This window comes from Sinohyriopsis cumingii, chromosome 10 (assembly GCF_028554795.1).
Source record: "Sinohyriopsis cumingii isolate HCF-2022 chromosome 10, ASM2855479v2, whole genome shotgun sequence".
Classification (NCBI taxonomy): domain Eukaryota; kingdom Metazoa; phylum Mollusca; class Bivalvia; order Unionida; family Unionidae; genus Sinohyriopsis; species Sinohyriopsis cumingii.
This window is the reverse complement of record NC_142970.1, coordinates 36,428,917-36,442,607: the sequence shown is the minus strand read 5'-3', so window position 1 is coordinate 36,442,607 and position 13,691 is coordinate 36,428,917. Positions and strand designations below refer to the sequence as shown.

Below are 13,691 nucleotides of genomic sequence, written 5' to 3'. Positions count from 1 at the left end.
GATATAATATTAATCTTAGTGTTACATGTACTTTAGTCAACATTTCTTTAGTAATGGAAACCTGACATCGGGAGACATGTATCAGTGGTAAAGATAATCTGATTACTTACCTTACTTCATGATATGAATTATTGGTTCTGGACACATTTTAAATAAAAAGTGGCTGCTTGTGAGGGGAACAATTTGCATTTCTGTACTAATATGATGGCTGCTGGCCACGTTAGAGGGGTGGCCATTCATGAGTTGTATTTTTGAACATAAACTTTTCTGTACCAAGGGCTTCTGGCCATAAGAAACGGGTTACCACTAGTCAGGGTGCCATTCAAGAGAAGGACTACTGTATATACTAAAATGTTCTGAACTCAGCTAACTGTGATGAGCTTTACTGTCCTTGTAAATCCTTTATGTCCTTTATAGTCACAGCAAGTCCTTTATAGTCACGGCAAGTTCTTTATAGTCATAGCAAGTCCTTTATAGTCACGGCAAGTTCTTTATAGTCATAGCAAGTCCTTTATAGTCATAGCAAGTCCTTTATAGTCAAAGTAACTAGATCATATTCAATCCAAAATATCAAACATACATAGCCAGTGGTCTAATTTCAATTATGGGCTGTGTACTGTAACCTTCTTTCAAATATTTGCATCAGAACAAAAGTGTTTTTTTCTGATAATTTTCTAAGTTGATTGGGTCTATAGTCTGTGACAGGAAAAAATACAAAATAATTGAATAAATTACATTCTGTATACTTCATGAGATCATGTGGTACAAACAATCACTATAATGTTTTAAAACCATAAATACTGATAACAAATAGTTGCTTAACATTTATACTTGAAAAATTGTGCTTCTCAGAATATTAATGGAGAACTTTTGATTTTGTAGTCCTAATCTAAAGCATCTGAAGAACATGGGGAAAAGTGGGAGGGGATATTATAAAATATTGTGATTGTAATACGAACAATGGGGAAAGTGGGAGGGGATATTATAACAGATTGTGATTGTAATACAAACAATGGGGAAAGTGGGAAGGGATATTATAAAATATTGTGATTGTAATACAAACAATGGGGAAAGTGGGAGGGGATATTATAAAATAATGTGATTGTAATACAAAAATACCTAGCACTATTCTGATAGGCTTGACTGAATCAAAAGATAAACAAAGAAATTTGGCATCCAACTGTTCTAGAATGACATCTGTTAAAATGTTTTATGATGTCTATCTATTTAGCAACTTTCAATTTATGTCCAGGACTCCTAAATTAATGAAGCATGAACATCAATGAAGATCTGATTGTTGTTGGCCAGTATTTAGTAGTCTTCATAATAAAACAGGGTAGTAGTCTTCATAGAAAACCTAGGGTAAATTCAATACAATGCCAGTATTTAGTAGTCTTCATAGAAAACCTAGGGTAAATTCAATACAATGCCAGTATTTAGTAGTCTTCATAAAAAACCCAGGGTAAATTCAACACACTGCCAGTATTTAATAGTCTTCATAAAAAACCCAGGGTAAATTCAACACAATGCCAGTATTTACTAGTCTTCATAAAAAACCCAGGGAAAATTCAACACACTGCCAGTATTTAATAGTCTTCATAAAAAACCCAGGGTAAATTCAACACAATGCCAGTATTTATTAGTCTTCATAAAAAACCCAGGGTAAATTCAACATAATGCAATGTACTACAATAACACACAGACAAATAAACCAAAATAAATGACTTTAATACAAGGAACATAGCATGTGCTACTGTTTGAAAACTCGGATGCATATTGAATAAATAATGACAACATCACATTGTCTGTTTGCATTCAAACATTCATCACTCATGCAGTACTTAATTACACTGCATTACAAAACACTACCAATATGCAAGAATACATCACTGTCTTAATTAATCTTGTTTCTAATTAGTAATGATATTCATTAGTCATGCTGTACTTACACTTCTGTCTTAAGCTGCCCTCTGAAGTCCTTTTGTTCTCCATCAGGAGATTCTGAAAAATCAATCAATCAATCAATCAATCAATCAATCAATCTTGTCTAAAATGCCAATAATGATACATCTCTTTCTACAATTTCTAAAGCATGGTCATGTTTAGTAATTGTTTTTTTTTCATCTTCAACTTCGACAAGATAACCATTTACAGGTATCATTTCAAAGAAAACTGTTCATATGCTGGTACACATAACAATTCACAAATGTCTTATAAAATCTACCTAATATGGCTATGTTGAATTGTAATTACCATAAGTACACCTACATAACACAAATACAAGTGATAACAGCACTGACTAAAACCTGCTCCTTGAAATATTGAGAATAAACAGTGTAGACCCTGATAGGCGAGTGTATTATAGAATATCATGTTCAGATCTCTGTTGTACTGATCTGTGAGTGCACTACAGGACATCAAGTCTAGATCTATTTTCTACTGATCTGTGAGTGCATTATAGGACACCATGTCTGGAACTATGTTGTACTGATCTGTGAGTACATTGTGGGACAGCAAGTCTAGATCTATGTTGTACTGATCTGTGAGTACATTATAGGACACCATGTCTGGATCTAAGTTGTACTGATCTGTGAGTACACTGTGGGACAGCAAGTCTAGATCTATGTTGTACTGATCTGTGAGTGCATTATAGGACACCATGTCTGGATCTATGTTGTACTGATCTGTGAGTGCATTTGTGAGTGCATTATAGGTCACCATGTCTTGATCTATGTTGTACCAATCTGTGAGTACACTGTGGAACAGCAAGTCTAGATCTATGTTGCACTGATATGTGAGTACATTATAGGTTAGAATGTCTAGATCTATGTTGTACCAATCTGTGAGTACATTATAGGACAGCATGTCTAGATCTATGTTGTACTGATCTGTACATTATAGGATAGCATGTTCAGAACTCTGTTATTCTGACCTGTGAGTACAGGATAGCATTTCTATATTATGTTGTACTGAATGTTGTACTGATCTGTGAGTACATTACAGGACACCATATCTAGAGCCATGTTGTCCACAGCTGGTTTATACACCAACAAGCATGTAATATTTTCACCAATAAATATAACACATTTTACCTTTGACAAGTAGAGACACAGAGACTGTTTCTTCTCCTGCCTTGCTGGTTGCAGTGACCTTGTATGTTCCTGCATCTTGAGAAGTGACATCATGAATTGTGAGAGAAGTGACATAAACATTGTTAGTTTCATCCAAATCTATTGAGAAATGTTTGGAATCAATGATTCGGGTTCCATCCTTACTCCAGAATATCTGAATTGAAATGAGACAAACACAAAGTCAATGACAGGCACATTTTATGTCTTAAATACAATACTAGTTTGTGTCGAACATGCCAGAAAAAAATTACTGTCCATTAGAATAAGTTAGGTCCATGAGGTTTGATTAATATGATTTCTAGCTATAATACTTTGAAGAATGAACAAAAGAATACTATGGGTAATGGTAACAAAGAGCTACCAACTTTCCAAAAATAAGAAATAAGATCTCCCACTTTCAACATAAGAAAATCTGGAGATTTTTTTTCTCTCATGACCTTAGACTTTAAATGCATCTTTACAACAACAGCTGCAGTTTTTGTTCAAGCAATACATTTTTTTGCTATTTTATTATCAGGAAACATTTTTCGAAATAACCTGCATGAGCAGCACAACTTAAGGGTAAGTTGTGTTCAATAAGAAATGACGCAAAAACCATTCCGTATTAATAACATTGTCACTGTGCACTCAAAACTGAAACCTATTCTTTTTTTATTACTTTGTACACAATGTACATTATCCTTATGTTTCTTTGTATCAATGTGTTTCACTATGCCATTCTTCCTGCAATGAGAGATTGATGTTGTTGTTTTTTTGGGGGTTTAACGCCATTTTTCAGCACACGATAGGCTATACATGGTGGCCAGTATTAATGGTGGAGGAAGAACCCGGGAAAACATTGGAAAGAACCACTGACCCACGAGAAGCTACTGGCAAGCTTTCTCACATACCCACATTAGCCGAATCTGAGACTCGAACCCATGCAGACAGAGATGAGATGGCAGTGATCCAAAATGGAGAGCACTTTAAACCACTCAGCCACTCAGGGCCCCACAATAAGAGATTGAGAAATCACACCAGCATATGGTACAAAATGTGTAAGGAATACCTTTCCTCAATTCCATTATACACTGGAACTCTTGTGTATACCCTTTTTTGAAAATAGTTTCATATCTTTTTGCCCTTTTGCTGGATGTTGTCTTTATAAAATTTAACAGCACAGTCAAGGCTGAACAATGAACACTGTACTAGTGTCTTTAATGCAACCGAGAACCTGCTTCCGTAGCACAGATTATAAACAGATGCAGACACTACACTAAGACATGGAAGTGGAATGTGAATTTACTATTGTACCGGGTTATTTTTTTTCCAATGATGACGAATCATGAGAAGTTACACTCCAAGTAGAAGAACGGGCATGTACATTAAAATTCATGAGTCTCATGTCTAAATCAGGAGGGTTGGCAGCTCTGGTAACGTGAATTTTTTTAATAAAGTTTTAGAAATATATAATGATATGATTTACCCATATTGTTAAGGACAATGAAACTTTGTTAACTATAATGCTGAAAAAAGCTCAGTACTAATAGTTCCATATCATTTTGGACGCTTTTGTTTATTTTGCTAACTTCCTTATGATGTCGTCATGTAACATAACACAAATTACATAACAAAATAAATTGAACTTCCAGTGATAATTTAAACAATGTGTCAGACTGACCTCTGGTTTAGGGACAGCAACAATCTTGGTCTCAAATGTGACATCCTGTCCCTCATCTACATTCTGGAATTTGGGCTTCTGGGTGAAGGTTGGAGGTATTGTGTCTTCAGCCTCCTCTTCTTCTTCTTCAACTGAAATTAACATAGATTGTGTCTTAAGTTTTACTAATATACAAAGATTGTGTCTTGGGTTTTACTAATATACACAGACTGTGTCTTGGGATTTACTAATATACACAGATTGTGTCTTGGGTTTTACTAATATACACAGATTGTGTCTTGGCTTTTACTAATATACACAGATTCTGTACTGGGTTTTACTAATATACAAAGATTCTGTCTTGGGTTTTACTAATATACAAAGATTCTGTATTGGGTGTTCCTAATATAAAACAATTCTGTAGTGGGTTTTACTAATATACAAAGATTTTGTCTTCCTTTTACTAATATACACAGATTCTGTCTTGGGTGTCCTAGTATACAAAACTTCTGTCTTGGTTTTGCTAATATGCAAAACTTCTGTCTTGCTTTTGCTAATATACAAAATTTCTGTCTTGGGTTTTATTAATATACAGATATTCTACTTTGGTTTTACTTAAGTACATGGATTCTACTTTGGTTTTACTTAAGTACATGGATTCTACTTTGGTTTTACTTAAGTACATGGATTCTACTTTGGTTTTACTTAAGTACATGGATTCTACTTTCGTTTTACTTAAGTACATGGATTCTACTTTCGTTTTACTTAAGTACATGGATTCTACTTTGGTTTTACTTAAGTACATGGATTCTACTTTCGTTTTACTTAAGTACATGGATTCTACTTTCGTTTTACTTAAGTACATGGATTCTGCCTTGTGGTTTTACTTAAGTACATGGATTCTACTTTGGTTTTACTTAAGTACATGGATTCTACTTAGGTTTTACTTAAGTACATGGATTCTATTTTGGTTTTACTTAAGTACATGGATTCTACTTTCGTTTTACTTAAGTACATGGATTCTACTTTGGTTTTACTTAAGTACATGGATTCTGCTTTGTGGTTTTACTTAAGTACATGGATTCTACTTTGGTTTTACTTAAGTACATGGATTCTACTTAGGTTTTACTTAAGTACATGGATTCTATTTTGGTTTTACTTAAGTACATGGATTCTACTTTCGTTTTACTTAAGTACATGGATTCTACTTTGGTTTTACTTAACTACATGGATTCTACTTTGGTTTTACTTAAGTACATGGATTCTGCCTTGTGGTTTTACTTAAGTACATGGATTCTACTTTGGTTTTACTTAAGTACATGGATTCTACTTTGGTTTTACTTAAGTACATGGATTCTACTTTGGTTTTACTTAAGTAAATGGATTCTACTTTCGTTTTACTTAAGTACATGGATTCTACTTTGGTTTTACTTAACTACATGGATTCTACTTTGGTTTTACTTAAGTACATGGATTCTGCCTTGTGGTTCACTAATATATAAAGATAATATTTGGGGTTCAATGAATTTCATGATTTCTTTGAATAAAGTATACATGTTTAAACACAATTTTGGTTTCAAATACTTTAGTGATAAAAAGCCAAGTCCAAAAAAATTATAAACTCGAAAAGTGTTAGTGATTGATAGCATTTCTATCACAGTACCAATAACTGCTATATAACATTTATATCCCAGTTCCAGAACTTATTATTTAGAATTTTGGATTTTTAAAAAATGTAGCTTTAACAATTTGAGTCATAACACCATGATGTTTGGAGTGTGACAGTTTATAGTGATGTCAAGCATCATGTCAAGCACTGGGATATCATGTCCTACATAGTGACATTATCCTGACACCAGGCTGACCACTCATGTGTCAAGCACTGGGATGTCATGTCCTACATAGTCACATTATCCTGACACCTGGCTGACCACTCATGTGTCAAGCACTGGGATATCATGTCATATATGGTCACATTATCCTGACACCAGGCTGACCACTCATGCGTCAGGCACTGGGATGTCATGTCCTACATAGTCACATTATCCTGACACCAGGCTGACCACTCATGTGTCAAGCACTGATATATCATGTCCTACATAATCACATTATCCTGACACCAGGCTGACCACTCATGTGTCACTATTATTTAACAGGTTCCTGAGACCCAAAATTAAATTTGACCTCACTCATTTTTTTCTAAGTTTTCAAAGCATTAAATGTTCTATTTGTTGAAATGCTGTGTTTAAAATAATTCTGTGAAATAAGAATAATAGCAACTACTGAACATTTCATAAATTCAAAGACATGAGTTGAACCACTTGCTCATTCCATCATCTCCAGTACTTATAATGGTATGCAAAGTTATAAAGGAGATTCTAAGAATCTTTCTTTCCATGGTAAAATTTCAACATCATTTCAAAAATATCATAATATAACACAAAATTAACGTGTTGTAAGTACATATCACAGAAGAAGACATACCTTCAACAAAAATTTCAGCAGATGACATTGCAGTGCCCAGTTCATTCTTAGCCACAACAGTGTATCTTCCAGCATCCTCTGGGTACACATCTGGGATGAAAAGTGTGCAGACTTCATCTTTGTAGGTCAGCTGGAACTCCTCAGTCTCTTCTACAAGGGCTTCATCCTTGTACCATGTGACTGTGGGACGAGGGTGTCCAACAATTCGGCATTCCAGATGAACCTGTCCACCATCTTTAGCACGAACATCCTCAAGATGAGCTGTGAACTCTGGTGCAGTATGCACATCTCCAATGTCAGCAGCTGGACAAAAATGTTGTGCATGATTTTTGCTGTATTTTAAGATTAATTATATGTGTATATTGCAGCTAATACAATGTAAAATCAATCATGCAGCTAGCAAAATTAATTTCTGTAGCAATTATCTCATCAAACCTCAATTTCACCAATAGAACATTAAGTCTGGACTTTAAACTAAACCCTAGTATCTAGATTCCATTGGCTGAAAATTATGTCAGACTTAAAACAGACCAACAAACTGTATTAAGTCTGAAGATAAAGTCAGACTTGTCCTAGTGAAATTGAGGCTAGGAAGAAAAAAAATGCATCACAATAAAAGTATATATGAAAATTACTGGTGTCCAATATGTAAGAGTCTACATGAAAATTATAGATGTCCATACAGTGCAGGCCTATATGACAATTACTGGTGTCCATTATGCAAAAGTCTACATAAAAATTACAGGTGTCCATACAGTGAAGGCCTACATGAAAATTACTGGTGTCCAATATGTAAGAGTCTACATGAAAATTTCAGTTATCCATACAGTGAAAGCCTATAAGAAAATTACCGGTGTCCATTATGCAAGAGTCTACATAAAAATTACAAGTGTCCATACAGTGAAGGCCTACATAAAAATTACAGTTGTTCATACAGTGAAGGTCTATATGACAATTACTGTGTCCATTATGTAAGAGTCTACATGAAAATTACAGTTGTCCTTACAGTGAAGGTCTATATGACAATTACTGTGTCCATTATGTAAGAGTCTACATGAAAATTACAGTTGCTCATACAGTGAAGGTCTATATGACAATTACTGTGTCCAATATGTAAGAGTCTACATGAAAATTACAGGTGTTCATATAGTGAAGGCCTACATCAAAATTGCTGGTGTCCATTATGTAAGAGTCTACATGAAAATTACAGATGTCCATACAGTGAAGGCCTATATGGCAATTACTGTGTCCTTTATGTAAGAGTCTACATGAAAATTACAGGTGTCCATACAGTGAAAGCCTATATGATAATTACTGTGTCCATTATGCAAGAGTCTAAGTGAAAATTACTGTCTCCATACAGTGAAGGCTTATGTGAAAATTACAGTTGTCCATATAGTGAAGGCCTACGTGAAAATTATTGTGTCCATACAGTGAAGGCCTAAGTGAAGATTACAGGTGTCCTTACAGTGAAGGCCTACATTAAAATTACTGTGTCCATTATGTAAGAGTCTACATGAAAATTACAGATGTCCATACAGTGAAGACCTACATGAAAATTAGTGTCCATTATGTAAGAGTCTACATGAAAATTACAGGTGTCCATACAGTGAAGGCGTACATGAAAATTACTGTGTCCATTATGCAAGAGTCTAAGTGAAAATTACTGTGTCTATACAGAGAAGGCCCACATGAAAATTACTGTGTCCATTATGCAAGATAAATGTCCCACCACAGTACCCAGAAATGTGTTAAATAAATTCCCTATCATAGTGCCTAGAAATGTGTGGAGATAAACATCCCAACACAGTGCATATAAATGTGTTCAAAATAAATACTTCACCACAGTGCCTAGAAATGTGTTAAATAAATGCCCTGTCAGTGCCTTGAAATGTGTGGAGATAAACGATCCACCACAGTACCTAGAAATGTGTTAAATAAATGCCCTATCACAGTGCCTAGAAATGTGTGGAGATAAATGTCCCACCACAGTGCCCTGAAATGCGTTAAATGAATGCCCCACCAAAGTGTCTTGAAATGTATTCAAAATAAATGCCACAACACAGTGCCTAGAAATGTGTGGAGATAAATGCCCCACTACAGTGACAAGAAATTTGTTCAAATAAATACCCCACTCAAGTGCAAAGAAATGTATTCTAATAAATGCCCCACGAGAGTGCCTAAAAATTGACCAAAATGCAAAACATAACTGAATAGACTGACATTTTGGACAGCAGAGGCAACACAGTATACTTCAGTCTCATTCATGTTGGGATATAATAAGATTTGGCTAATGGAGAATAGTCCAATCTCATTTATGGTGGGATATAACAAGACCAGGCTAATGGAGAATAGTCCAATTTCATTCAGGGTGGGGTATAACAAGACTAGGCTAATGGAGAGTAGTCCAATCTCATTCAAGGTAGGGTATAACAAGACTAGAATAATGGAGAATAGTCCAATCTCATTCAAGATTGACTATAACAAGACCAGGCTAATGGAGAATAGTCCAATTTCATTCAAAGTGGGGTATAACAAGACTAGAATAATGAAGAATAGTCCAGTCTCATTCAAGATTGGGTATAACAAGACTAGAATAATGGAGAATAGTCCAGTCTCATTCAAGATTGGGTATAACAAGACTAGGATAATGGAGAATAGTCCAATTTCATTCAAGGTGGAGTATAACAAGACTTGACTAATGGAGAATAGTCCAGTCTCATTAATGGTGCGGTATAACAAGACTGGGATAATGGAGAATAGTCCAGTCTCATTAATGGTGGGGTATAACAAGACTGGGATAATGGAGAATAGTCCAATTTCATTCATGGTGGGGTATAACAAGACTGGGATAATGCAGACTAGTCCAATTCCAATCATGGAGTGATATAACAAGACTAGGCTAATGAAGAACAGTCCAATTTCATTCATGGTTGGGTACTACAAGGCTAGGCTAATGGAGAATAGTCTAATCTCAATCACGGTTGTGTATAACAAGACTAGGATAATGGAAAATAGCCCAGTCTAAAAAAAAGGTGGGATATACCAAGAATAGGATAATGAACAATAGTCCAATCTCAATCATTGTGGGATCTACCAAGAACAGAATAATGGAGAATAGTCCAATCTCAATCATGGTGGGGTATGACAAGACTTGGCTAATAGTGAATATTCTAATCTCAATCATGGTGGGGTATAACAGGACTAGGATAATGGAGCATAGTCCAGTCTTAATCATGGTGGGGTATAACAAGACTAGGATAATGGAGCATAGTCCAATCTCAATCATGGTGGGGTATAACAAGACTGGGTTAATGGAGACTAGTCCAATGACTCAGATTTGTACCAGCTCTAGATACATAACATAAAGTTATATTACATAATATACTGTCATATTACATATTATATAGATATCTTACTTAAGACTGGGGCCTCTGGCTTTTCTGCTTCTTCTTCTTCTGATGTAGCTTCCTTTTCCTCTTCTGGAATACAGAACAAACTAAAACTAGTAGTGTTAAGTACATTGCAAATGGCCTCATTCTTTACAATTTGCTTAGCAGGGTCATAAACACAGAGAACTCCTGTCAGAAAACAAAAGTTTGAAGATGGGCATCCAAGGGCCATAACTCATCCATATGATGATGTGGAGTATTGGAAAACAATTTATACAAGGTCTCATCAAGATAAATGTTCCTAATACCTTAAATTTGCTGAAATGCAGTATTTTTTTAATTAAAGTTATGGTAAGGAATGTGATCAGACAGGGGCAATAACTATTCCAAACAAGAATGTGGAAGACTTAAAATTTAACCCATACAAGGACTTGTCAGTCTAAATGCTACTTGCCAAATTTGGTTGAAATTAAAACCAGCTTAGTAGTGTTATAACTCAGAAACCACTGTCAGGAGGACAGGCAACCAGGGCCAATAACTCCTGTAAATAATCCATTGGACTGCTGGAAATTTAACTAATTTAAGGTCTAATCAATCTGAAGCCCGATTTAGCTGAAATCCAACAAATTGTGATGAAGTCAGAAGGATGAGCAATCAGGCTGCCATAACTCTTAAAATATGACTAAGACACACATGGGTACATGCAAGGGCACGTGATAATGTTCGTACAGAATATGTGGCATAGTTCTTGATCTATGAAAATGCACAAACATCCGATGTGAAGATTTTGAAGTGAATTGTCAAGGTCCATAACTCTTTTTAAGTGATGTTGAACAAGCAAAACCCCAAAACTTCATATCTTTCTCTTGAGACAATGTACACACCAAATTGCATCAGAATATGTTGAATATTTTCATAGCTATGTCATGTACAAAGATCGTTTGTAGTAGTGATATAATGGTGATGAAAACTGGACAATAATCTGTAAAGAGACTTCGTGTAATATGGAAGTACCCGATCAAATGGAATCCAATAATGTGTTAGGGTTACAGATATACTGGTTACAAGCAAGACCCCATATGAAGAAATAAAAATAGTTGTCATGGGTCACACACTGTTCGAGATTGAGCTGATGAGACAAAACATACAAATGGTACACCTAGGTTTGCAAAACAATGTATGTACCAAACTGCATCAAAATAATTATTTTCATTTGAAAGATTCCTGAGCTATGCTGGTTACAAGGATCTGCCATAGCAGAGATGTAATTCTCTAGAGAAATGCAAAACTTGGCCTGAAAAGACAACACCTTTCAAAGACATATATAAATGCAATAGGCGGTTCACCCAAAAATGGCATCAGTAAGGATTGCAGACCTATGATGATTATAAGAAGTAGATGACCAAATGATGGACATAAATGGTAACAGCTATAGGGCTCAAACACCTCAATGCAATGACCTACTAATTCATTCATTTATTAATTAATAAATATATCTGAAACAGAAATACCTAAATCAAGGAAAAGGATGAAAAATTAAAAAAAATACAAACTTGAAACCAATTATACTCACAATTTCAGTAAGAAAGTGCAAATAAAATACCTATACTCTGCCCTGGGGTAAAGACGTCATGCAATTAAAATGTACTTGTATACATCTACAAAACATACATATTATGTTTTGAGCTAGTGGAAGAAATGAGTTTCTTGTGGCACTGAGATGGATTGAGGTCATCAGACTCAGACATATTTATAAGCCATATAAAACAAGTTCTTTTCCATGACTGAGTACAAAATACAAATGCAGTTTTATATTGATTACATAACCTTTATTTTATACTTTCAACTTTAGCTTTACTGTATGAATGAAATTTGAAACAAACTGCTCATTATAAAAGTTTGATTCACTACATCCAAAAATATCTATGTGTCAAACAAGGCACTTTAAGTAGTCTGAATGTTGGTGTGTAATATGGTAATATAGATTAAACTGCTGTATTTAATGCCAGATCAAGCATGTTAAGTTTAATGGGTATGTAATAAAATATAGCACTGCATGTAAGATTAAATAAATATGTAATAAAATGTAGCACTGCATGTAATATTAAACAGGTATGTAATAAAATGTAGCACTGCATGTAAATGGATATGTAATAAAATGTAGTATTGAATGTAAAATCAAATGGGTAAGTAATAAAATATGGCATTGTATGTAAGATTAAATAAAAATGTAATAAAATGTAGCACTGCATATAATATTAAACAGGTAAGTAATAAAATGTAGCACTGCATGTAATATTAAATGGATATGTAATAAAATGTAGTATTGAATGTAAAATCAAATGGGTAAGTAATAAAATATAGCATTGCGTGTAAGATTAAATAAGTACATAATAAAATGTAGCACTGCATGTAAACTTAAATGGGTATGTAATAAAATATAGCACTGCATGTAATATTAAATGGATATGTAATAAAATGTAGTATTGCATGTAAAATTAAATGGGTGCATCATGTGTGTGTGATCTGGAGTTTAACATAGCTTTAAAAAATTTTTAGTCATATCACTAAGATGTCTGCAGTGTGGCAGTTTTATAGTGATGTCCAGCACTGGACCATCATACCCCAGACACATAGCATTATGTCCCACCCCTACCACCCAATCACATTATCCTAACACCAGACCGATCAGTCCTGACACTAACGTCTTAATAGTGAGCAAGGCAGCTATTAGTACCATTTTTGTAAGTCTTTTCTATGACTCAGCCAGGGTTCAAACCCATGATCTCCCATATCCGAGGTTGTACAATAAAATGCAGTATTGTATGGAAGAGTAAATGAGTATGTAATAAAATATAGTGTTGCATGTTAGGTTTAATGGGGCTGTAATACACCATTGCAGTGCATGCAAGATTGAATGGGAAGGTAATAAAATGTAGCACTGCATGTAAAATATGGGCATGTAATATAATGCAGTATTGCATGTAAGATTAAATGGGCATGTAAGAAACTGTAGCACTGGATGTAAGATTAAATGGGAATATA

The 13,691-nt window shown here is 34.6% G+C and overlaps 1 protein-coding gene across 38 annotated transcripts in view; it reads right to left on the bottom strand.

Annotated features, from left to right (window-relative positions):
- LOC149789875 (uncharacterized) overlaps nt 1-13,691 on the bottom strand; it is a 704,306-nt gene that overhangs the window by 402,617 nt on the left and 287,998 nt on the right. For all 38 annotated transcript variants that reach the window (XR_016423748.1, XM_089971883.1, XM_089971882.1 and 35 more), the window contains 5 exons: nt 10,674-10,736; nt 7,255-7,557; nt 4,792-4,922; nt 3,093-3,285; nt 1,950-2,001 (listed from right to left, as the gene is read on the bottom strand). Coding sequence is in view for 37 of the 38 variants with exons in the window: in XM_089971883.1 (XP_089828009.1) it covers nt 1,950-2,001; nt 3,093-3,285; nt 4,792-4,922; nt 7,255-7,557; nt 10,674-10,736 (742 nt within the window). In the remaining variant the exon portion in view is untranslated. The remainder of the gene's footprint in view (nt 1-1,949; nt 2,002-3,092; nt 3,286-4,791; nt 4,923-7,254; nt 7,558-10,673; nt 10,737-13,691) is intronic.